The sequence below is a fragment of the Tursiops truncatus genome, chromosome 9, assembly GCF_011762595.2.
Source record: "Tursiops truncatus isolate mTurTru1 chromosome 9, mTurTru1.mat.Y, whole genome shotgun sequence".
Classification (NCBI taxonomy): Eukaryota; Metazoa; Chordata; class Mammalia; order Artiodactyla; family Delphinidae; genus Tursiops; species Tursiops truncatus.
Window position 1 is genome coordinate 3,068,188 of NC_047042.1, and position 26,786 is coordinate 3,094,973.

At 42.0% G+C, this 26,786-nt stretch overlaps 1 protein-coding gene across 11 annotated transcripts in view; it reads right to left on the bottom strand.

The window, feature by feature from the left end:
- The window catches only part of COBL (cordon-bleu WH2 repeat protein), a 261,169-nt gene that overhangs the window by 122,580 nt on the left and 111,803 nt on the right, over positions 1–26,786 (bottom strand). For 7 of the 11 annotated variants that reach the window (XM_019939458.3, XM_019939453.3, XM_019939482.3 and 4 more), the window contains exon 6: positions 25,792–25,866. The exons of the other annotated variants lie outside the window; for them this stretch is intronic. In XM_019939458.3, the coding sequence (XP_019795017.2) occupies positions 25,792–25,866 (75 nt within the window). The remainder of the gene's footprint in view (positions 1–25,791; positions 25,867–26,786) is intronic. 11 annotated transcript variants of the gene reach the window in all.

Genomic DNA, 26,786 nt, shown 5'->3' on the forward strand with positions numbered 1-26,786 from the left:
TAGCTATCGATTTTACATTTGGTAGTGTATATATGTCCATGCCACTCTCTCACTTCGTCCCAGCTTACCCTTCCCACTCCCCGTGTCCTCAAGTCCATTCTCTACGTCTGCGTCTTTATTTCTGTCCTGCCCCTAGGTTTTTCAGAACCATTTTTTCTTTTTTAGATTCCATATATATGTTAGCATATGCTATTTGTTTTTCTCTTTCTGACTTACTTCACTCTGTATGACAGACTCTAGGTCCATCCACCTCACTACAAATAACTCAATTTTGTTTCTTTTTATGGCTGAGTAATATTCCATTTTGTATATGTGCCACATCTTCTTTATCCATTCATCTGTCAATGGACACTTAGGTTGCTTCCATGTCTTGGATATTGTAAATAGAGCTGCAGTGAATATTGTGGTACATGATTCTTTTTGATTTACGGTTTTCTCTGGGTACCTGCCAGGTAATGGGATTGCTGGGTCATATGATAGCTCTATTTTTAGTTTTTTAAGGAAACTCTATACTGTTCTCCATAGTGGCTGTACCAATTAACATTCCCACCAACAGTGCAAGAGGGTTCCCTGTTCTCCACACCCTCTCCAGCATTTATTGTTTGTAGATTTTTTTTTTTCAGTACACGGGCCTCTCACTGTTGTGGCCTCTCCTGTCGCGGAGCACAGGCTCCAGACGCGCAGGCTCAGCAGCCATGGCTCACGGGCCCAGCCGCTCTGCGGCATGTGGGATCTTCCCGGACCAGGGCGTGAACCCGTGTCCCCTGCATAGGCAGGCAGACTCTCAACCACTGTGCCACCAGGGAAGCACTGTTTGTAGATTTTTTGATGATGCCCATTCTGACTGGTGTGAGGTGATACCTCACTGTAGTTTTGATTGCATTTCTCTAATGATAAGTGATGTTGAGCATCCTTTCATGTGTTTGTTGGCAATCTGTACATCTTCTTTGGAGAAATGTCTATTTAGGTCTTCTGCCCATGTTTGGATTGGGCTGTTTGTGTTTTTTGATATTGAGCTGCATGAGCTGCTTGTAAATTTTGGAGATTAATCCTTTGTCAGTTGCTTCATTTGCAAATATTTTCTCCCATTCTGAGGGTTGTCTTTTGGTCTTGTTTATGTTATGGTTTCCTTTGCTGTGCAGACGCTTTTAAGTTTCATTAGGTCCCATTTGTTTATTTTTGTTTTTACTTCCATTCGTCTAGGATCTGGGTCAAAAAGGATCTTGCTGTGATTTATTTCATAGAGTGTTCTGCCTATGTTTTCCTCTAAGAGTTTTCTAGTGTCTAGCCTTACATTTAGGTCTTTAATCCATTTTGAATTTATTTCTGTGTATGGTGTCAGGGAGTGTTCTTATTTCATTCTTTTACATGTAGCTGTCCAGTTTTCCCAGCACCACTTATTGAAGAGGCTGTCTTTTCTCCATTGTATATTCTTGCCTCCTTTATCAAAAATAAGGTGACCATATGTGCATAGATTTATCTCTGGGCTTTCTATCCTGTTCCATTGATCTATATTTCTGTTTTTGTGCCAGTACCATACTGTCTTGATTACTGTAGCTCTGTAGTATAGTCTGAAGTCAGGGAGCCTGATTCCTCCAGGTCCATTTTTATTTCTCAAGATTGCTTTGGCTATACGGGATCTTTTGTGTTTCCATACAAATTGTGAACTTTTTCTTATAGTTCTGTGAAAAATGCCATTGGTAGTGTGATAGGGTTTGCATTGAATCTGTAAATTACTTTGGGTGGTATTATCATTTCGCAATGTTGATTTTTCCAATCCAATAACATGGTATATCTCTCCATCTGTTTGTATCATCTTTAATTTCTTTCATCAATGTCTTGAAGTTTTTCACATACAGGTCTTTTCTGTCCTTAGGTAGGTTGATTCCTAGGTATTTTATTCTTTTTGTTGCAGTGGTAAATGGGAGGGTTTCCTTAATTTCTCTTTCAGATTTTTCATCATTAGTGTATAGGAATGCAAGAGATTTCTGTGCATTAATTTTGTATCCTGCTACTTTACCAAATTCATTGATTAGCTCTAGCAGTTTTCTGTTAGTGTCTTTAGGATTCTCTATGTATAGTATCATGTCATCTGCAAACAGTGACAGCTTTACTTCTTCTTTTCTGATTTGGATTCCTTTTATTTCTTTTTCTTCTCCGACTGCTGTGGCTACAACTTCCAAAAGTATGTTGAATAATAGTGGTGAGAGTGAGCAACCTTGTCTTGTTCCTGATCTTTGTGGAAATGGCTTCAGTTTTTCACCATTGAGAACGAAGTTGGCTGTGGGTCTGTCATATATGGCCTTTATTATGTTGAGGTATGTTCCCTCTATGCCTATTTTCTGGAGGGTTTTTATCATAACTCGGCGTTGAATTTTTTCAAAAGCTTTTTCTGCATCTATTGAGATGATCATATGCTTTTTCTCCTTCAATTTGTTAATATGGTGTATCACATTGTTTGATTTGCATATATTGAAGAATCCTTGCATTCCTGGGATAAACCACACTTGATCATGGTGTATAACCTTTTAACGTGCTGTTGGATTCTGTTTGCTAGTATTTTGTTAAGGACTTTTGCATCTATGTTCATCAGTGATATTGGCCTGTAGTTTCCTTTCTTTGTGACATCTTTGTCTGGTTTTGGTCTCAGTGTGATGGTGGCCTTGTAGAATGAGTTTGGGAGCATTCCTCCTTCTGCTATATTTTGGAAGAGTTTCAGAAGGATAGGTTTTAACTCTTCTCTAAATATTTGATAGACTTTGTCTGTGAAGCCACTAGTTCCGGGCTTTTGTTTGTTGGAAGATTTTTAATCACAGCCTCAATTTCAGTGCTTGTGATTGGTTTGTTTATATTTTCTATTTCTTCCCAGTTCAGTCTCGGAAGGTTGTGCTTTTCTAAGAATTTGTCCATTTCTTCCAGGTTGTCCATTTTATTGGCATATAGTTGCTTTTAGTAATCTCTCATGATCCTTTGTATTACTGCAGTGTCCATTGTTACTTCTCCTTTTTCATTTCTAATTCTATTGAATTGAATGTTCTCCCTTTTTTCTTGATGAGTCTGGCTAATGGTTTATCAATTTTGTTTATCTTTTCAAAGAACCAGCTTTTAGTTTTACTGATCTTTGCTATTGTTTCCTTCATTTCTTTTTCATTTATTTCTGATCTGTACTTTATGATTTCTTTCCTTCTGCTAACTTTGGGTTTTTTTGTTCCTCTTTCTCTCATTGCTTTAGGTGTAAGGTTACGTTGTTTCTTTGAGATGTTTCTTGTTTCTTGAGGTAGGATTGTATTGCTATAAACTTCCCTCTTAGAACTGCCTTTGCTGAATCCCATAGGATTTGGGTCATCGTGATTTCAATGTCACTTGTTTCTAGATATTTTTTATTTCCTTTTTGATTTCTTCAGTGATCTCTTGGTTATTTAATAGTGTATTGTTTAGCCTCCATGTGTCTGTATTTTTTACAGATTTTTTCCTGTAATTGATATCTAGTCTCATAGCATTGTGGTTGGAAAAGATACTTGATACAATTTCAATTTTCTTAAATTTACCAAGGCTTGATTTGTGACCCCAGATTTGATCTATCCTGGAGAATGTTCCATGGGCACTTGAGAAGAAAGTGTAGTCTATTATTTTTGGATGGAATGCCCTATAAATATCAATGAAGTCCATCTTGTTTAATGTATCATTTAAAGCTTGTTTCCTTATTTATTTTCATTTTGGATGATCTGTCCATTGGTGAAAGTGGGGTGTTAAAGTCCCCTACTGTGATTGTGTTACTGTCGATTTCCCCTTTTATGGTTGTTTGCATTTGCCTTATGTATTGAGGTGCTCCTATGTTGGTTACATAAATATTTACAATTGTTATATCTTCTTCTTGGGTTAATCCCTTGATCATTATGTAGTGTCTTTCTTTGTCTCTTGTAATAGCCTTTATTTTAAAGTCTATTTTGTCTGATATGAGAATTGCTACTCCAGCTTTCTTTTGATTTCCATTTGCATGGAATCTCTTTTTCCATCCCCTCACTTTCAGTGTGTATGTGTCCCTAGGTCAGAAGTGGGTCTCTTGTAGACAGCATATATATGGGTCTTGTTTTTGTATCCATTCAGCCAGTCTATGTCTTTTGGTGGGAGCATTCAATCCGTTGACATTTAAGGTAATTATCGATATGTATGTTCCTATTCCCATTTTCTTAATTGTTTTGGGTTTGTTATTGTAGGTCTTTTCCTCCTCTTGTTTTTCCTGCTGAAAGAAGTTCCTTTAGCATTTGCTGTAGAATGTAAAAGCATTCTCTTAGCTTTTGCTTGTCTGTAAAGGTTTTAATTTCTCCGTCAAATCTGAATGAGGCCCTTGCTGGGTAATCTTCGTTGTAGGTTTCTCTGTTTCATCACTTTAAATATGTCTTGCCACTCCCTTCTGGCTTGCAGAGTTTCTGCTGAAAGATCAGCTGTTAACCTTATGGGGATTCCCTTGTGTGTTATTTGTTGTTTTTCCCTTGCTACTTTTAATATTTTTTCTTCATATTTTATTTTTGTTAGTTTGATTAATATGTATCTTGGCATGTTTCTCCTTGGATTTATCCTGTATGGGACTGTCTGTGCTTCCTGGACTTGACTATTTCCTTTCCCATATTAGGGAAATTTTCAACTATAATCTCTTCAAATATTTTCTCAGTCCCTTTCTTTTTCTCTTCTTGTTCTGGGACCCCTATAATTCGAATGTTGGTGTGTTTAATGGTGTCCCAGAGGTTTCTGAGACTGTCCTCACTTCTTTTCATTCTTTTTTGTTTATTCTGCTCTGTGGTAGTTATTTCCACTATTTTATCTTCCAGGTTACTTATCCGTTCTTCTGCCTCAGTTATTCTGCTATTGATTCCTTCTAGAGAATTTTTAATTTCATTTATCATGCTGTTCATCATTGTTTGTTTCATCTTTAGTTCTTCTAGGTCCTTGTTAAACATGTCTTGTATTTTCTCCATTCTATTTCCAAGATTTTGGATCATCTTTACTATCATTACTCTGAATTCTTTTTCATGTAGCCTGCCTATTTCCTCTTCATTTATTTTGTCTGGTGGGTTTTTACCTTGCTCCTTCATCTGCTGTGTGTTTCTCTATCTTCTCATTTTGCTTAACTTACTGTGTTTGGGGTCTCCTTTTCACAGACTGCAGGTTCGTAGTTCCCATTGTTTTTTGGTGTCTGCCCCCAGTGGCTAAGGTTGGTTCAGTGGGTTGTGTAGGCTTCCTCGTGGAGGGGACTGGTGCCTGTATTCTGGTGGATGAGGCTGGATCTTGTCTTTCTGGTGGGCAGGACCATGTCTGGTGGTGTGTTTTGGGGTGCCTGTGACCTTATTATGATTTTAGGCAGCCTCTCTGCTAATGGGTGGGGTTTTGGTCCTGCCTTGCTAGTTGTTTGGCATAGGGTGTCCAGCACTGTAGCTTGCTGGTCGTTGAGTCAAGCTGCATCTTAGCATTGATATGGAGATCTCTAGGAGAGCTTTCACTGTTTGATATTACATGGAGCTGGGAGGTCTCTGGTGGACCAATGTACTGAACTCGCCTCTCCCACCTCAGAGGCACAGGCCTGTTACCCAGCCGGAGCACCAAGGCCCTGTCAGCCACACAGCTTTTGGGAGGCCTGAGGTCTTCTGCCAGCGTTCAGTAGGTGTTCTGTAGGAGTTGTTCCGCATGTAGATGTATTTCTGATGTATTTGTGTGAAGGAAGGTGATGTCCTTGTCTTACTCCTCTGCCATCTTGAAGGTCTCTCCTATGAGTAAATTTTTAACTGGCTGGTCCATTTTCTGAAATGAGTGAATCAACCGATTTTTCTTGTTTCTAGGGTGTTTGGTGGATTTGCTGGTTCACAGATGTGAGTCTCTGACAAATGTGTTTCACTGTTTTCCTTGGAACGTCTGGGATACGGATACAAAAGTCATCATTTACTTTAGACCTTCTCACATTCCTTTCTTTCCATTTAAAAAGTTGGCAGTTGGCATTTCCCTAGAGAGGCACTTCTATGCATGTGTGTGCATGCCATGCACAGCTGTGCACACACACACACACACACACACACACACACACACAACCATGGAACAAAGTACTTATTGCTTCCACAGAAGCCACAGGCTTGGAAGTACAGAAGGGGAGCCAAGCCCTGCCACAGTGCAGAAGGGTCATGCTTTGGCCCAGCCATCAGCCAAGTGGCCCATGTGCCCAGTGATGCTACAGCAGTGAAACCCGGACATCTGGTCAACCAGGAACAGGCAAGGCACATGGCAAGTCTCTCCTGCTCAGTCCACACAAAGCCCAGCCTCAGTGGTCAACCACAGAAACCTTGAGTCAGCATTCCAGGGAACACCCCCAATACACAGAGCTGACACAGATTATTAAAATTATTTTTAAATGGTCGCATCCTTCTTTTTGTATTCTGATTGTCTTCAGCATAAATGTTCAAATTTCCCGGAGAAACTGCAGAGGACAGGTAATTCTCCAATCCTCCAGGAGAAAGCAGGCCTCTTTTCAGCCTGGATGATGAGATGAGGGTGACAGAACATATGGCCACTTGCAGAAGATGATTCTGGTTGATGTCATTATCCAGATGAAGGCCACCTGTGGCTACTCAAGGCTGGACAGAGACAGCAAGCTCCACAACTCAAAGGGTTAAGTGTCTCCTTCTGGCTTTTTGGAGAAAGTGCTCTATTTTTTCCAATGCAAAATTACAGGGTCTTAGGGTTGGGATGGCCACCTCTCACCCAGATATGAGTCCATCTGTAAACTTAGAGATGCTCAGTCAGCTTTTGGGTGGGAAACAAAGCCCCCACCTTAGAGGTGAGAGTCACCCACCCCCAGCCCTGAACCGTGGCCACCAACAACTCCTCCCAGTATTGACCTGATTATATCACAGCAAAACCGAATGAGTCTAGGAAGGACCAGTGCTCAGAGAAGTAGACAGAAACAATGCAGATCTCTCAGAATGTTGACCTTGCAACCAACTAAAATCTTCAGCTCCATCTCACATGAACTACAATAGAATCTGGTCTCACCTAGGCTGCGATACGCATGCAAAATTTTTCAACCTAAATTCATTCATTCATGTTTAAGTTCTGCAGCCCTGCATGACAGACAACCAAGCTCTGTACAAATTTCACGTGTCAGCCGCTATGCCACCCAGTTCTGTGTTACCTACAGTTTGAAAAGTCTTCTTCTGAGTGGCAGGTAAGTACGTACGTTCCTGTGTCTGGGATGCCATGGACACCTCTCCTACAGACACCAGAGGTCAGAAACCCAATGCCTAATGGGGACAGCTGTCACCTACTGGGCCTTGCCTGCCCTTCTCAGAGTCTCCATAGGATGCTGACCAATGACTGATGTGGCTGAGGAAGGAGAAACAAGTGAGAAATAAATGTGCTGATTTTTTAACAGAGACCTAAGCCTTAAGAACTCAGAGTATCTTGTTCATGCTAGGATATGCTTATGAAATGATACAGGAGAGAAAGGCCAATAACTGTATTGCAGCAATGGGTAATTTCTCAGCCAAGAGGGGTCACAAGCCTGGAAACAAGCTGAAAGGCAATCAGACCAGCAAAATATGGTGGGGCAATTTCCCAGTTCACTCATCAGCACAGCACAGCACTCTGAAATGTGGCTTCAAGAGTGGAAAGGGGTCCAAGAGCTAAGCCTAGCAGCACCCTGGGAGGTCCCCAGCGGACACCCTAGCATAATTTCGCCACTTGCTCCCCAACAGCCTGTGGCCATTCCTTACCTCAGGTGTGGAAGGGCCTTAACGGTCTGACTATTTAACAGCCACCTGTAACTCATATATTGCGTGATCTCAGGACAAAATACATTCTTATTTAAAAGATGTATACTGTGGAATATTGCTCAGCCATAAAAAAAGAATGAAAAAATGCCATTTGCAGCAACATGGATGGACCTAGAGATTGTCATACTAAGTGAAGCAAGTCAGACAGAGAAAAACATATGATGTCACTTCGATGAGGAATCTAAAAACAAATGATAGAAATGAACTTATTTATAAAACAGAAATAGGCTCACAGACATAGAAAACAATCTATGATTACCAGAGGGGAAAGTGGGGGGACGGGATAAATTAGGAGATTGGGATTAACGTATACATACTACTGTATATAAAATAGATAACCAACAAGGACCTACTGTACAGCACTGGGAACTCTACTCAATATGATGTAATAATCTATAAGGGAAAAGAATCTGAAAAAATATATATATAACTGAATCACTGTGCTGTACACCTGAAATGTACACGATATTGTAAATCAACGGTACTTCAATTTAAAAAATTCAAGTCATTTTTAATGCACACACTATATTACATCATAAAGATGTGAGTAGGATTAAAGGGGATGCTGAAATATCACGGCTCTCAAAGGCTACAAGAGAAACATTCCAGGAAGGGCTGTCAGAGCCCCAGACAAACGCCAAGCAGACATAAGTGATCCCTGTTTAATGGTGATTTGAGAAAGAATTGAAGAACACGGCACCGAGTTACTTGTAAGTCAAATAAGAGCAATCACTTGGCCTTGCCGGCAAAGTCCTGTACCTGTAGCTTGCTGCCAAGCATGGACTCTCACTCCAGTGCCCGTCCTGTGGAGCTGGGACCACACCTCACTCTTCTCCCCACCTCCAGGGCCGCAGGCAGCCTGCACACCAGCCGCTCCAGCATTCACGCTTGCAGGGCTGTCTGCATGTTTATAGACACCGTCTTGGCCCAGCATCTCTTGTTAGCACATTTATCAGACCAAATGCAAGAGAAAGAACTTGGAATAAACTACTAATTAATACTAAGGTTAAGGTTCCCAGGTAGCCCCTCCCTTTTTGGAAACCCATCACCGTGAGTGTTTTCACGGGGCCCTGCCTACACTTTCTGAGTTGGCAAAGGCAGACATCATTCCAAAATCAAAAGCAGTTTCCTGCACAAAGTCATCGGCAGTACAAGTCTGCTTGGAAACAGCATCTCCTCTCATCCTTTTCGGGTGATTTGTAAAGGTCTCTGCGGCATTTCTATTTCTCAGGCCTGAGATGGGGATGCTCTGACTGCTCCAGTGTGGGCATCCTCTAACTCAGACCAGGCTCAGGGATCCACAGTGATGGACCGAATGAAACCAGAACCGTAGGCCTGCTTTCAGGTACCAAGACTCTTAGGCACACAATTGGTTGAGGACCACTACCCGCCTGCCAGGGAGTTACCGCTATTTTGTTTTATAAGATTAAACTCCGGGCTTCCCCGGTGGCGCAGTGGTTGAGAGTCCGCCTGCCGATGCAGGGGACACGGGTTCATGCCCCGGTCCGGGAAGATCCCATATGCCATGGAGCGGCTGGGCCCGTGAGCCATGGCCACTGAGCCTGCATGTCCGGATCCAGTGCTCCGCAATGGGAGAGGCCACAACGGTGAGGGGCCCACGTACCGCAAAAAAAAAAAAAAAAAAGATTAAACTCCAACATTGCTACAGTTGACCCTAGGTCCCAGTTCTGTCCTCTTGGGTGGTTCCTGGCTGCCACGGGGGACTGTCAAGTTCTTCTCAAACACACGCTGTCTCCAGTGAGAAGCCCACAGATGCAGGATGCCCTTTTATGAGCACATCACTTAGGCTAAACGTAAGTGGAGCAGGCTTTCAAATGTTGCCATTCTCGCTCTTTGATAATATTTCACTGTTAATTTTGCTTTATTGCTGCCAACTATTACAGCTGATATTTAAATATATACAGTCACAAGATATGTAGCAAATCATTTTCAAATAACTAGAATAACAAGAAAGAAGGAATCATCCATAAACTTATGCTAAAACAAATGTAAACATAATCCCCCCACCCAAACTTACTTGTATAGTATTATTTCATCACTGAATGAATTTTATTTAATTAATATTAAGTATTATTTCCACTTCATCAATGAAAATCAGAAATTGAATTGAAAATTAATATTTTAAGTAACATTAATATCTTATTACTGAAATATAATTAACTTCAGTAACTTCATTACTGAAATTGTATTAATTAAAAATGAACACATTTAACATGTGTCACCAAATTTAAATTGATAAAGGTTCTGCTGTTGCTTCTGTTTTCGGTTTATGCATTTTCAATTACCTAAAATCTCATATAGATGCTTACATTCTCTTACAAAGTAAATGAGTAAAGTGCTGCAAACAGCAAGTTAATTTGAACTCAGACCGTTTGCTGAGAGCTTCCCCCTTCGTCCTGTCAAGGGAAAGAGCAGAGAGCGAGGCAGCCTTGGGAGGAAGGCCCAATTCTTGGTCCCACTTCAGGGGTAACATCAGGGACAACCAGCTTCCAGCAAAACCCAGTCTCCCTTCTTTGATTTCAAGCCAAGTGCTGTCACATGGTAGCCAGCCAAGACCTACTTCCCAGGCTCCTTGCCGCTGTCCGTGGCCTCGTCATTACATTTTCACGAATAAAACGTGAGTGGACGTGATGTCCAAGCAAACTCCAGACTGGCCAGTGGAAACCTCTTTTCACCGTCATTCCTTCAAATAGATGGACAGGGAGATGATGGTGGGCATCTGGACTCTTGTGTCCTTGAAAGGTTAGGGTCTCCATCCCTGGACAACTCCAGTCCTGGAAGGCCCATGGGCAGAATCGAGAACTTCCGATCCAAGCCTCTGAATCTGGGGACCCACTTGTTACAGCACCTCAGCCTACCCTTATAACTTGGTGGCTGTCCTCAAAAGATGTGCGTGCCATTGATCTTAGACAGTAAAAGCCCTGAATTCGTGCAGACAGATGGGAAAATATGCTACTGTTTTATTTATTTTTTTAAAATTGATCCAACATTTGTATATATTGTAAAATGATCACAGTAAATCTAATTAACATCTGTCACCACACACAGTTACAGAATGTTTTTCTTGTGATGAGAACATTTAAGATCTGCTCTCTTAGCAAATTTCAAATATACATTACAGCATTATTAACTATAGTTCCCATGCTGTACGTGACATCCCCATGACATTAATTTTATAACTTTTATAACTGTTAGTTTGTACCTTTTGACTCTCTTTACCCATTTCATCCACTCCCCACCCCATGCTCTGGTAACCATCAATCCATTCCCTGAATCTATGAGCTCATTTGTATGTTTACTTATTTACTTAGATTCCACGTATAAGTGAGATCATATGGTATTTGTCTTTTTTGTCTGACTTATGTCACTTAGCATAATGCCCTCAAAGTCCATCATCCGTGTTCTTGCAAATGGCAAGATTTCATTCTTTTTCATGGCTGAATAATGTTCCATTGAATATATGTACCACATTTTCTTTATCCATTTATACACTGATGGACACTTAGGTTGTTTCCATATTTTGGCTATTATAAGCAATACTGCAATGAACATGGAAGCACATATATGTTTTCAAGTTAGTATTTTTGTTTTCTTTGGATAAATACCAAGAAGTGGTATTTTTGGGTCATATGGTAGTTCTACTTTTAATTTTTTGAGAAACCTCCATGCTGTTTTCCACAGTGGCTGCACCAATTTACATTCCCACGGACAGTACATGAGGGTTCCCTTTTCTCCATAACCTCATTAGCACTTGTTATCTCTTATTTTCTTGATAAAAGCCATCCTATCAGGTGTGACATGATAACTCATTGTGGTTTTGATTTTCATTTCCCTGATGATTAGTGATGCAGAGCATCTTTTCATGTGTCTGTTGGTGATTTCTATGTCTTCTTTGAAGAAATGTCTATTCAGATCCTGTTCCCACTTTTTAATGGAATTGTTTGGGGTTTCTTTGCTATCAAGTTGTATGAGTTCTTTATGTATTTTGGATACTAACCCATTACTGAACATATGATTTGCAAAAATTTTCTCTCATTCAGTAGGTCGCCTTTTCATTTTGTTGATGGTCTCCTTTGCTGTGCAGAAGCTTTTTAGTTTGATGTAGTCCCACTTATTTATTTTTGCTTTTGTCACCTATGTTTTTGGTGTCAAATCCAAAAAGTCATCATCAAGACTGATGTCAAGGAGCTTACCACCCATTTTTCTTCTAGGCATTTCATGGTTTCAGGTCTTACATTCAAGTCTTTAATCCATTTTGAGTTCATTTTTATACACAGTGTAAGATAGTGGGTCCAGTTTCACTCTTTTGCATGCGGCTCTGCAGTTGTCCCAACACCATTTATTGAAGAGACTATTCTTTCTGCATATTTTTGACTCTTTAGTCATAAATTAATTGACCACATATGAGTGGGTTTATTAATAGGCTCTCTGTTCTATTCCATTGCTCTGTTTGTCTGTTTTCATGCCAATGCTATAATATTTTGATTACTATAGCTTTGTGATATGGTTTGAAATCACGGAGCATGAAGCTTTCAGCTTTGTTCTTCTTTCTCAGGATTGCTTTGGCTATTCAGGGTCTTTTGTGGTCACGTACAAATTTTAGGATTGCTTTTTCCATTTCTATGTGAAATGCCAATTGGAATTTTGATAAGGATTGCAATAAATCCGTCTGTTGCTTTGGGTAGTATGGGTATTTTAACCGTATTAATTCTTCCAGTCCATGAGCATGGAACATCTTTCAATTTATTTTGTCTTCTTCAATTTCTCTCTTCAATGTCTGACAGTTTTCAGTGTACAGGTCTTTCACATCCTTGGTTAAATTTATTCCTAGGTATTTTATTCTTTAACACGCAATTAGTAAATAGGTTTTCTTAATTTCTCTTCCTGATAGTTTGCTATTAGTAATATATAGAAATACAACAGATTTCTGTATGTTGACTTTGTATCCTGCAAATTTACTGAATTCATTTATTCTCACAGTTCTTTGGTGGAGTCTCTACAGTTTTCTATATATCGTATCATGTCATCTGCAAATAGTGACAGTTTTACTTCTTCCTTTCTTATTTGGATGCCTTTCATTTCTTTTTCTTGCTAAACTGCTCTGATGAGGACTTCTAATAATACGTTGAATAAGAGTACTGAGGGGGACATCCTTGTCTTATTCCTGATCTTAGAAGAAAAGCTTTCAGTTCTACCCTTGAGTTTGATGTTTGCTGTGGGCTTGTCATATATGGCCTTTTTTATATTGAGGTATGTTTCCTCTATACCCACTTTGTTGAGAGTTTTTTTAATCATAAATGGATGTTGAATTTTGCCAAATGCCTTCTCTGCATCTATTATGATGATCATATGATTTTTATCCTTCATTTTGTTAATCTGCTGTAGCACATTGATTGATTTGCTGACGTTGAACCCTCCTTGCATCCCTGGAATAAATCCTACTTGATCATGGTACACGATCCTTTTAATGTATTGTTGCTAATATTTTGTCAAAGATTTTTGCATCCATGTTCATCACGGATATTGGCCTGTAATTTTCTTTTCTTGTTGGTGTCTTTATCTGAATCAGGGTAATGCTGGTCTTGTAAACTGAGTTTGGAAGTGTCCCCTCCTCTTTTATTTTTTGGAACAATTTGAGAAGGATTGGTGTAATTCTTCTTTGAATGTCTGATAGAATTCCCCAGTGAAGCCGATTGGTCCTGGACTTTTGTGTGTTGGACTCCCTACCGTTTTAAACAGTAGTCTTAAGTAGAAAATCTGAGAAGGTGACTGTTTGGATCTAACAATGTAGAACAAGTAGAGACCAATGTGTTATGCCCCGCACTGCAACAGACCCTTCCCCTTAATGGGAGTGGCCACAGCTAGCCTTTCAGACCTCCTAACCCTTGACCCCGGGTCATAATCTGCCTCCACATCAGCTCAGAAATGGCTCTGTAGCTTTATTCTACTCTGGAACAAGGCAATAGACTCAACCTCCCTCAGCTCACCTGACTCATGGGTCCTGCTGACTCTGCATCATCCAGAGGATGATTTCCAAGAATTATCTGACAGCAAATCGATACGCACATGGTCCGCATCTTCTCATCTGTAACCACAGCACCCTAACTTCTAGTCTCAGTTTCTCAAGACTAAAGTAAATCCCCCCAATGCTATTTCTACCTCGCTCCTCAGACGTCAGCCTGGGTAGAGCACGACATCCTCAAGACGGCGGGGGATGCCGGTCTCGGCACAGCACCTGAGAGCACAGCAGAGTTCTCCTCACCTCTGGGGACCTGCAGGGGCTACTGCTGCTCCCTGGGTAGCATCACGGGGGCCAAGATAGGAAGGGGCTTTGAGAGCGTCAGATGACAGGTACCATACAGCTGACGTCATTCACAGTTCCCGTGGGGCAGGCGCTACTCCACAGGAAGAAGCAAAACCTCAGCACGACGTTGTTTAACCAAACAATCCAGACTGTTGTGACTCATCAGCAACGTTAAAGTGAAGTTCCTGTCTCACCTCTGCCTTAGGGACTCACATGGGCCGTGGAGCACCCACCCTCCTCTCCGACACAGTGTGTCATAGAACAGGCTGGGCCGGGGGCAGCGCTGGTGTCTGGCAGGTGTTTGGAAAGGTGGCCATGGGCATGCCTGCCAGGTTCTCCCAATCCCTGACCGACACGTGCAGGTCAAGGAGAGGAGGGGGCAGCAACAATTCTCCAAAACTGTCAAGAGAAGTGTGGAACATCATCTCTTACTCTGAAATTCTTTCTACTCTCCTCTTTCCAGGGAGGGAATCATTCAAAATCTTTGCATAAAACTTATAGTGCTGCACAACTTGGGATATAAACTTCAGCACTGGGCTTCCCTGGTGGCGCAGTGGTTGAGAATCTGCCTGCTAATGCAGGGGACACGGGTTCCAGCCCTGGTCCGGGAGGATCCCACATGCTGCGGAGCAGCTGGGCCTGTGAGCCACAACTACTGAGCCTGCGCGTCTGGAGCCTGTGCTCCGCAACAGGAGAGGCCGCGATAGTGAGAAGCCCGAGCACCGCGATGAAGAGTGGCCCCCGCTTGCCACAACTAGAGAAAGTCCTCGCACAGAAACGAAGACCCAACACAGCAAAAATAAATAAATAAACACATGTGGGGTTTAAAAAAAAAAAAGTTCTTGTATTGGCCAGCTTATTGAAAGTTATTTACAAGGGGGGAAAAAAACAAAAAAACTTCAGCATTAATAACTTGCTTTTTTCTGTGTGTAACTTGCCTCTGCTTATACTAAATGTTTGTCTCTAGTAACAAAATGAACCAGAAATCAGTTTTCTTTGGCTGTACTCTGAACATGTCATGCACACGCTCAGCGGGCACATATGAGGTCCTTCCTCTTGGTTCCAGGCACCGCCCTAGTTGCTAGGGATAGAGTCATGAAAATATTATAATAATAATAATGATAAATGGCTCTTGCCCTCATAGAGCTTAAAGACAGCTCTCCTTGGTAATGAAAAGACTGCACGGTTCATATGTGCTCTCAGCTTCATTTGTACAGATTTCAACCTCTTTCCCCATAAATTAATACTCAGAGCCAGATACCTGAGACGTAGTGTGTGTTGAACAGACTGGCAAGTAAGACCAGTAAACGCCTGACTTAGGGAGCCTGAATGGAGGAACATTACAGCTGCTTGGTACTAGTTAAGTTTTACTCCATGAGTTGTTTAGAATCTGTTCTAGGTCCCATGATGGTGACTTACATGGAGGAGGGCCTGTGTCACCTGTAATGAAGATGCTAGCATCCACTCTGCCAACCTCCACTCAACCACATGGGATTCACCTCACACCAAGACAGAGATGGCAAGGAGGTTCAGATGCAGGTGAAAATCACATTTTTTTTTTCTGTAAATCATGGTATTTTCAAAGAAACAACCTTCATAACCATCTGCATTTATGATTTGCTTGTATCTTTGTTATAAAAAGCTAGAAAATCATCCAGACAATATATGACAGAAATCCACCATGCTAAAGGAAACAAATATCAAAGACAAACCACTTAGGAAAGATCACTAAATATGTATTTTTATAGTTTAACCAAATACTCTGATCAAATATCTATCAATATCTACATCATATATTTTATGTGAGCCAGGGAGGCAAAACATTCCTTTCTCACCTTTTTATTTTTCTTAGTTTTTCTCCCTTTTCTATCTCCCATATCCAATCAGTAGGTACTGTCCAAGTTTATCAAATTAACTCAGTCTGAAGCTCGGTGCCGACATTCCTGAACGGTGCCTGCTGAAGGCTGATCTCAGCGTCTCCTCCAAAAGGAGATGCCAAGCTCACTAGGGTCACCCAGCAGGAAACGTCACGAGCAAGCCTTAGGCTTCACTGGAGGCTGTCCTTCAAGAGTTACGCTTACGATGTAATTATAGACGCACAACGTGTCATCTGGGCAGCAAACGTTCTTCACCAGGTAAATATGGGCATCATTCCGACCGCAAGATGAGAAGAAAGCTCTGGTCCTTCTCACCCCAGACTGAGGGTCAGACACTGAGAAGCAGGAAGTCATATATTCAGTGTGTTTCCAATCTAGAGCCATTGCAAACTGCCCTTGACGCGCGCACACCTGCACACGCACACGCCCGGCAGCCCCCGGCCCCTCCCCTCTGCGGGCAGCACAACCTCCCCACGTCCCCTGTGGACCAGCTCACAGACTTGGTCCCAGAGCAGACCCTACTTGTCCCTCCGCTCTGTGTGCTTCTCTCTAAGCCCGACTCCACCTCTCCACCCAGGAGCCAGGGCTCGGGGCCTTGGCTCTGAGCACAGAGCTTCACCTGGGAGCTCCTTAGAAACGCCAAATCACAGGCCCCATCCCTGGCCCCCCTAAATCAGAATTCTCACAAGACCCCGCGATGCCCTTGCGCTTGGAGTCTGAGTAGCGCGGGGTGGGGGGCACCCCTGTGTGTGTCTCTCCTGAACGCAGGGCGTAGCCTGGCTCCTTGCTGTAGCCCAAGTGTCCGGTGGCCCCCTGGTCTCCTGCCGCAGAGCCTTGGTGAAATCTGCCCAGAGAGGGGCTCGGGCAGGGGCAGAGGGCGAGGGATTACTGTGTGAGGCGCCCTGCATCTTCTTCCTTTGCTTCCCCGCCCTGTCCCTCCCGTCTGTCCTTCCTTGTCTGTTTTTTTCTCAACATTAACCTTTCTTATTCTATGAGTGAAGATTCAGACTTTGGGAAGGTGTGGTACATATAGACAATGGAATACTACTCATCCACAAACAGAATGAAATCACGCCATTTGCAGCAACATGGATGGACCTAGAGATGATCACACTAAGTGAAGTAAGTCAGACAGAGAAAGACAAATACCATATGATATCACTTATATGTGGAATACTAAATATGACACAAATAAACTTATTTACAGAAGAGAAACAGACTCACAGACACAGAGATCAGACTCTTGGTGCCAAAGGAGGAGTGAGGGAGAGAGAGGGAAGGATCGGGAGTTTGGGGTTAGTTAGTAGATGCAAACTAGTATATATAGGATGGAAAAACAACAGGGTCCTACTGTAGAGCACAGGGAACTGTATTCAACATCCTGTGATAAACCACAATGGAAAAGAATATGAAAAAGAATAGATAATATGTGTAACTGAGTCACTTTGCTGTACAGCAGAAATTAAAGAAAACATTGAGAATCAACTATACTTCAATACAATTTTTAAAAAAATTCAGACCTGGGAAAATAAATCATTACATACATCGCTGAAACAGACAGACATACTGTGCACTGTTTATGAACATATAACCATTTACTGTATTTTTAAAATATAAAAGCTTCAAAAGGGCTGTTATCCCTGGGGAAGGAAAAGGGAAAGGGGTCTGCTATGGTTCTAGAGGCAGTTGTGTCTCCATTTGTCATATTTCTTAGAAATTCTCAAAAAGACATGAGACAAATTGGGCTAAACGTGAACATCTGTTAATCGTGGGTGGTTGACTCATGACTATTTATTTTATTTTGCAACTTTTATAAATTGGAACTATACCAACATTTTGCAAAGGGGAGAGGCCCTGACAGCGGGTTCTGTGTCTAAGGGGGGAGCCTTGACCTGTGTAGCAGAGGGAAGTTAGGGCCTCCCCACTACCACTGGGAGTGCAGACCTGTAATCAGCTCCGCAGGAAGTAAAGGAAGGAATCGAGGTCAACCTGGGGCACATTTCAGATGGAGACATCAAGAAAATATGACAAGATGGGAAGAGGCAGCAAAGGCCACAGTGAAGGGAGAAGAAATCCAGCCCAAACCACACCAGGAGAGAAGGACGCCAGGAGTGGGGCCTTCAGGAGGACCCCAGGCTCCAGGGTGGGCAAACCAGGCCGGGGGGCATCCGATACAGGTCACCTTGGGGCAGGGCCTCGAACATACGTGCAGTCGTTGGAGGATGCACGGCGAACAGATGGAGAGAGGCAAGCGGCCTGCTGTGTTTGGAACAGAGGGGGCGTGGCAGGTGGCAGCCCCAGCTGCGCTGCCATCGCCTGTAAGAACTGGGAGAAGCTGGAAAAGAAGAGCATGGAGCTCAGGGGCCAAGAGATGCTCAGGAAGAAAACGAAGCACAGCGCTGGGGCGGGTGCAATGAAGCAGGTGGGCAAGGATCTGAGAGAAGGTGAATGCACACACCCGGAGAGGCTCCAGGCTCACCACTTGTCAGTCTGGGCTGAGACTCCAGAATACCCTGTCTGGAATCCCGGGGGATGCTCCCCGGATGAGAGGAGGCGGGGAGAGTGTCTGGGGGTGGCAGGCTGTGGAGGACGGTCTCAGGCTGAGTGAGGCGAGGCCACCACCACAGTGGTCATCAGGCGTCTGGCCAGGATCCCCCTTCACAAAGCCTCGCTCTGCCTGCTAAGTGCACAAGGCTGCACCCAAAGCAGTGAGGCCAGAAAGGAGGCCGTGGACGAGGCTGGGAGAGAGGCCACGGGGAGGCCAGCAGGAGAAGTGACCACGGGGAAGAGGGAGGCAGTGGGATTCGGGAGGTGTTCTGAAGGTAGCAGGTGGGCTTTGAGCTGGATAGCAGATGGAGCGTGGAGAACGGAGGAAGCAAAGGGGGCCTCCAAGGTTTGGGGCTAAGCCACTGGGATGACAAGCTGCCTTTCCCCAAGTGGAGAGGGCACGGAGGGACCGGGGGTCTGCTTCTCTCTGCTACCTAGTCTGAGAAGCAACTTGAATGCCATTCACTCAACCAAGCCATGTGCAGGCAACTGCAATTCTACGGATCTCTGCTTGTCCATCCAAGCGCAGGAGGTCACAGAGGAAATACAGACATTAGGAAAAAACAGATACTCATGCTTTAAGGGAAATAAGGAAAATCAGTATTTTGAAAGGGACGTTTTTTACCGCTCATTCCCTACAAACATTGAATCCTCAGCTAAGAGGTTAAATGTCTACATTTCTTCTTTTCACTTTGAGAACGAAGTATTGGCATGAGGCCCTTCAATCAACCTTTTAGGCTCTAGTTAGAATATATTATTCCCATTCTAAGAATCCAGTGTTTCGGATAAAAATTCCTTGAGGCTTTAAAAACAAAACCTTCCTCTGACAGTTTCCAGATTTGCGCTGGAGAGCACGTGACATGAAAACTTTAAAAACTACTGCGAATGGGCAAACAGGTATGCAAAGAAGTTTAGGATCATTTTTCTAAATTACATTTTTGGGTCTGCGCCCTTTCCACTCTTTGACAGAAGTTTCATATCCAAGACACTGGATCTGAAATGAAAACCTGAGTGGCTATAAGTACTGTTATTTGTTGCTGGTGGTACCACCCTCTGGGGAAGCAACGTGGAAACATATGTTGTCTTGAAAGCCATAAAACTGTCTCACCCTCTGATTCCCTAATACCTTTGCAAGTCTCTATTATAAGGAAAAGTCCCCAGATGAATATGGGCTCTGGGGACGAAGACGGTCCTCTCATTATTTATAGTTCCAGAGAAAAAAAAGCAACAAGTAACGGGGCAGAGTGATGCAGCTTAGCGAGTGCCAGGAGCCCTGGGAGTGATGATGACAAACCCATTGCACACACGGGGGAGGGGAGGCTGTAAAGGTCACAGAGTTGTACGTGCTAAAGGCAGAATCCAGATTCAAGCAAACAGAAACAAAAGCCACACTTTCCCCTCTTCCTGGATGATCATATACAACCTTTAAAAAGTTAAAAGACCATTGTTGTACCAGAGCGAATTGTAAATGACATGATGCTAAAGGAAAAAAGCACAGCACTGTGTACATCACAGTTGGCCTTAGGCACCAGAAAGGCTCAAGAGAACATACAAAGTGACGAGAAATGGTGTTGGGCTGTTGGCATTCCACGTGACTCCCTCACTCCCCATTTAAAACTTTCCATATGGTACTTATTTTATAATCTTGAATATAAACCGTTTTTGAAAGGTATACACTAGACTTTTAAAATAGCTCTTCAAAATGGATGTATAACAAAAATTAGTTCTATATCCCTCGATTTTGTGAATGCTCAAAAAACAGCAAATTTTAGCTTTGTCAGGCCAGGGGTTTCAGCAGGACTCGCTGTGTCTGGACAAACACTGCCCCCTTGTGGCGGATCTGACGACACGCATTTGGAGGGGCCAGCTCTTTATCATCCACTTGGGACGGGATTCTTAACAGGCCCGTGCGAGCTGAGGAGAAATACAGGATCTCTGATGAGCATGGGGCTCAGGGCACTAAATTATGGAGCTTGCTTTACAACTTACTTTTTAATAACTTTTTCGGAAAGTGTCATGTTACTGATGGGCATCCCTCTCAACTTCTTGGGCTCCTAAGGGCAGGACTTCAATACAGCAGCCGTCGCCATCCTGGCCAGATGACTCTGCGGGGACATTTCAACCTGGACCCCAAAAGCTTATTCAGGCTTTGGGTCGAGAATCACTTCAGAACGTGGTGAGCAACTCCTAGGATGATGGAAACCTTCCATAACTGCCTGAACAGGGGAAACATGGCCCCAGATGATTTTTTTAAATTGAGGCAATGCTTTTTAAAAATCATTCACCAGAAGATTTTAGAACAATGGTAATAAGCAACACAATGGTATCTGGTATGGCTCACGTTGATACATTTTTAGATTGGTCAAATTTATAGCATGTAAATGAAGGCCAGGGGCCTATAAAAGGTCAGTCACTACAGTTCGTTTTACAATTTGCCCCAAATCCCAGAGTTAATAACAGAAGCAGATTAAGAACTCGGGTCCTCCTCTTCCTCCACCAGAGCATTACTGACCACCTTACCAGATGCTACCGTATTCTGCGCGTGTGGCATTTCTGTGCGCTGGATTACAAAGGAGCTCAGGTGTCTTTGCATCTGGTGCAGAGTTCATACTGCTGTCTATGTGACTTAGGAAAAGAGCAGAGGATGGAGACGGAGGCCTGAGGACCATTCCCACCTCGCCGCCAATCACATCCTGTGGACCCTGACCACGTTCCCTCCATGTGTCTCAGGGTCCAGATCTGTAGGATGTCACGCATGCTCAGAGAAGGGACAGTTTCCCGGAAAATGCCAAATTCCAGGAAAACTGCTTGAAATTATTCGTGAGGTGTTTATATTCACTCTGATTCAAGGGTCCTTTGATTAAGAAAATGAAAATGTATCTTGGAATAGACTAAACGTTAGTTTACATAAAATTAATCTTTCCAGGAAAGATCTGACTACTATCTGACTACCTACATACCTTAGGATAATTTTTTTTTTAAATGCGGATCTATTCTCTTCCGACTCTTCAGGTTACAAATATAAGAAACTAGTTGCATTTTCTCAAGGAAAAATAACAATACTATCTGGAAAGTTTCTAATGAAGCTCTGATCCAGTTTACTCACCATTTCAGAATGCTTCCTAAAGTTATTAGCCGAGCTCTATAATTGCTAATCCTTACAAGGGTGCTGCAGGGTGGATGGCGTGATGCCCGTCATACAGATGAAGAAAGGGGAGACAGAGAGGCCCCCTCTGCTGCCTGGGAATAAAAGCTCAGCTCTACAGCCCAAGGGCAGATGCCTGCACTCAGGGCTTGGGGTCAAGGGCTTGGGGAAATTTATAAAAACAGGAGCAGCGCTCTGAAGAAATGTTACATCACCAACTGGCTTGATAAAAGAAAGCATAATCTCAAACATAGATCAGACATCACAGACGTGAAGAAATATAAACACGAACATAAAACACTGGGAAACATAAGCAGACATCAGCGGATTTGACCAGCCACTTGGCCTCCGGAAGCTGGGAATTTCTGCGTCTGTGTAAGGAAGGCTGCACCAGCGATGTGGGGAGGATGAAATGAGATAATTGAACTAAGCACGGGCCTGGCACAGGCAGGCAGGTAGTGGCAGCTGTGGGCATCGTCCTCTTTGGCCAGCATTATTTTATTAAGTGCTATCCTGCCCTGGGCCTTCAAACCCAGTAAACTTTTATTTCCAGGTGAATGGTTAATCTACCACACTGCAGATTCCTTGATTGACTTTGATTTCTAGTAAAAGTCACACGTGATTTTAAAACATGAAAAAAACAAACAAACCCCCTAGAGACCACTCCATATCTGTATTCAATGATTTTCCTGCTTCCCTTAAACCGCTCTGTGTAATCAGTTCACTTAGCTCTACAACAAACCTGATGACATAATGATGTGGAGTCTTCATGTCTAAGAATATGGCCCGTCTTTCCATTTGCACCACTCTACTTTTGTGTGTATTTGTAGAATTTTATGATTTTCCTCCTAAATGCTTTGGGTATTTCCTATGGACTTTTGGCCTAGGTTTACCTATCTATCTATCTATCTATCATGTCATGAATGTGTTCTTAGGCTGCATTTGTAAGAAAAAAATCTCACACAGATTAGCAATGCCCACTGCAAAACTTATACTACCATCCATCGCTGTAGAAAAAGCAATAACTCCTGGCACGTTGTAATAACCAAAGAGGCGTGAGGGGTCAAGCCCTTCAGGGTAGTTGAACAGATCCTCTACTCAGACACAAAGTTTGCTGGCAGAGTGTGTGAAATATTAGAAGACATTTTCCAACAATCTGTGGCCAAAATTGAGGCTGACAAAAGATAAGCCTTACAGACTAATTGAGTCCACGGACATTTTAAACCATCCTCAGTGGATTTAAGTCTGTTTTATAGCAAAGAAGCAGCATTGCTGATGTGGTTATGGTAAGGAAAGACTTGCTGAAGATTATACAGCTGAAGAAGAGACCTTCTCATTATGTAATTGTACTCAGGTTAATTTGGGGTCAGATGAGAATACTGGTCACATGCGTTTCTATGGACGAGCTGCGGTCACCCCAGGCTCCAGCCCGGCCTGAGTTCCCACCACGAGTTAAATCCTTCTTATTGGAAACCAGCAAGATTTGGTTGTCAGGAAAGTTGAGAGCTGATTTTCAAAGAGCATTAAAATATGGGAATCAAAAGGGAAAACAGCATCAAGTCCAGGGCATTAAACTCCTGTGTTTTTAAAGTGATGGATGAGAAACTGAGAATCCACACTTGCTACCTTTAGATTCAGAACTGAGGTTGATAATTGTCAGGAGGATACATATTAACACACTCAAACTAAAAATATGACTTGACTTTTTTTTTTAACCAAAAGTAAATGTGATTTGGCTTTTTGATTGGACAATAAGGGCCCATTTTGCTAATTAATTTATATGGCAGACATTCTCCATAAATCGAACGGGCTAAATCTATAAACCTAAGATCCTGACAAAAATAGACTTAAAGTTTGGGATGATATTTTTTTTTTTTTTTTTTTTTTTTTTTTGCGGTACGCGGGCCTCTCACTGTTGTGGCCTCTCCGATTGCGGAGCACAGGCTCCTGACGCGCAGGCTCAGCGGCCATGGCTCACGGGCCCAGCCGCTCCGCGGCATGTGGGATCTTCCCAGACCGGGGCACGAACCCGTGTCCCCTGCATCGGCAGGCGGACTCTCAACCACTGCGCCACCAGGGAAGCCCTGGGATGAGATTTTTAACATTCACTAAAAAACACTATTTTGGCAAAAGTGAGTGAAAACTGACAATATGTCAATTTCCTCAGTGAAAACTGACAATATGTCATTTTCCTCAAAACTTATTGATGATATATTAGGTTTAGAAAGTGCCTGTGACATCCATCAGCACACACAGTCACACTTTTTTTTTTTTTGGGTGGATGGATGTTAACTAAACTTAATTGTGGTAATCCTTTTGCAATGTATACATACATCAAATCATTATGTTGTATGTCTAAAACTAATACAATGTTGTATGTTGATTATATCTCAATTTTTAAAAATGGTCAGCTTTGCTATCCCTTAGCTCAGATAAACATGTTAGTAAAATCAGTAGCTGGGACACATGTAATTCTAACTTGAGACTTCTGAAAAATATAACATGAATGAAAAGAAGAGTTATGATGTCAAACTGCTCATTTTGATTTACTTTAAGTGTCTAGAGACAATTTATACAATTTCAGAAACTATATCACACTTAATGATACTACTTCTTTATATGTATATTATACTTTATGAATAAAAAATTTTTTTCACAACATATATTATTGGATTTCTACTGTATTTGTTCCTTTGGGAGAGATGTCTTCAAACATTATTTTTAAAAAAGACAAAGTGCCTCTGAGTAATGAGTGTAATTATTATCTGAGAAATCTTGATAAAGTGTTTTTCTTATACCTCCCAGATGTCAATAACTTTCGTGTGATTGAGTAACAATCCCCCTGGCAAGTCAAATGGCTTCCAAATCTTGGCTATTGACCGATTAAACGAGAACCTAGTCAGGTACAGATAAAAGATCAATCAAAATAATATCTGATAATAGATCACTATGTGATTGACCAGAAGGACTTCAAAGAATTGAAAGGCACTGTTATAGCAGTAACCTTTTTCATCCTCTTGTACTTATTTATGCAAAATATTTCCTCAGGGTTTAAACCAATAAAAACAGAAAGAGTCACACAATTAATGTTGAAGCTTTTCTGGTTTTATCCATAAATGATGTTCATTCATGGGTATATGGAATACATTTAAAAATTACCTTTCATCTTATTAAAAGGTATCTTTTCAAGAAAGATTTCCTTTTCACGCTTAACAATTATATATCAGCAGTTGTTAATATATTTATATTGTTTATATTTATTTGCAATTGTAATAAGAACTCAATCTAGAAGAGTATTTTCCTACCCACAGTTTTATGATCACATGAAATTTAAAAACCTAATTTAGATAGACATTCTTGTTTTGTATCACATTTCATTTCAACTATTTAAAACAGACTTTTAAAAACAAAATATATATTGAATAGAATACAATTTTACATGGGACCAGTGCGGAAATGTGAAGTCAAGAAAAAAGAAGAATAATGCAACATGTTTTATTGTTATAGAAGAGTTTGTCTCTGTGATTTGTCTATGTATCTATGTGATTTTTAAAGTGATCGTATCAAACTTTATTAGATACATTTAAAATGTCAATATTTATAAGATGCTATGAAATATTTTCCTTCAAGTATTTAAAATTATGAAGAAGCTTTTTGTATGCCAGCTTTGAAATGCGAGGGCACAGAAAGTTTTAAAAAATTCTTTCAACGTAGGGCTGCAGAATTTAGGAAACAGGCTGTGTGGCTCCAAAACCATCAGCTGCTCCTGAGAATGCAGGGAAGTGGTTTCAGACGGTGTAACTCAGTTACGCTAATGAAGGGCCCTCCGGATCACGCCGGCGGGGGCTGGAGAACTGGAAACTAACACATTCGGAAAGTAACACATTCCTCATCTTCTGAATGCACCACGGGCAACTAACAAGGAAGCCACATGACGCTTTGTGCAACTATCTAGTTTATAAAAACCCACAAAACAAAAAACAACTAAACTAATCTATAATTTCATTTCCCGGAAGGTGGTGCAAAGCTGCCAGAAGCCCCACGAGGTTAGCGCGAAGCCCCTGCGGTGTTAGTACTCACGTTCGAGCCCCTTCCCAGTGTGGACTTGGAGGCATCCTCATCGCTGTCTGCCCCCGGCTGCCTGAGTTGCTCTGCCTGGAACAGAAGCAGGACCCCCGTCATCTCCAGGTGACAGCAGCATCACACAGAACAGTTGTCCTTAGCAATTATTAAAGCAAACCACGCCAGCCTGGCCGTCCCGCAGGGCAGCAGCATCTGCATAAACAGCTGTAATCCACGGCCACGATTCTTAGGAACCTGAAAGCTGTTCTAAAATAGTCCCTAAGCAGTGCTCACAGATCTGACAACCACAGTTTTGGAATTCATGACTCATGGAGTGTGAGTTTCCATTTTGTCTTTTTCCCCAGAGCATCTCTTTTGCTTAGAAGAGATGCAATATGAAAACAGCAGTGGGTCTGAGCTGATCAATTAGCTCCGAAAACCAATTAATTCAGTAGGTTTTGAGGATTTCTACGTTTTAAATTCAGTTTACCACTGCATTGCTGATCGACTGGATACACATCAAAATAACTCACCAGGTACCTCACTCCCTATCCATAAAAGGTGAACAATAATGACATCTCACTTCATGGTTTAAAAGAAGGTTTCCCTTGATGGTGTGGTGACCTCCAGACAGAGAACCACCAGGTGCCCTGGAAAATACAGCTCTGGGCCACACCCTGCCCTCCCAAATGAGGATCTTTGGGGATGTGACCCAAGAATCCAATTGTTACACTAGATCTTAAGGTGATTCTAAGGTATTTTCAGAACTACTTGGTTAGGAGAATAAATAATGTCAAAATGAAACAAAGTTATCACGTTGAAAGAACATTAAAATACCAAAGTTTTAAAACAAGGAAGGATACCTTCCCTCATTGACTTCAGCCAAAATGATATCTTTTTAAGCGTGTTCTCTGTTGAGATTTCACACACACATATGCAAGTTTTTTCTTTTAAGTAGATAATAAAGACCCACTTTAACTTTAAATGTCTCCATTCTTAGTATTTTGCTCTCA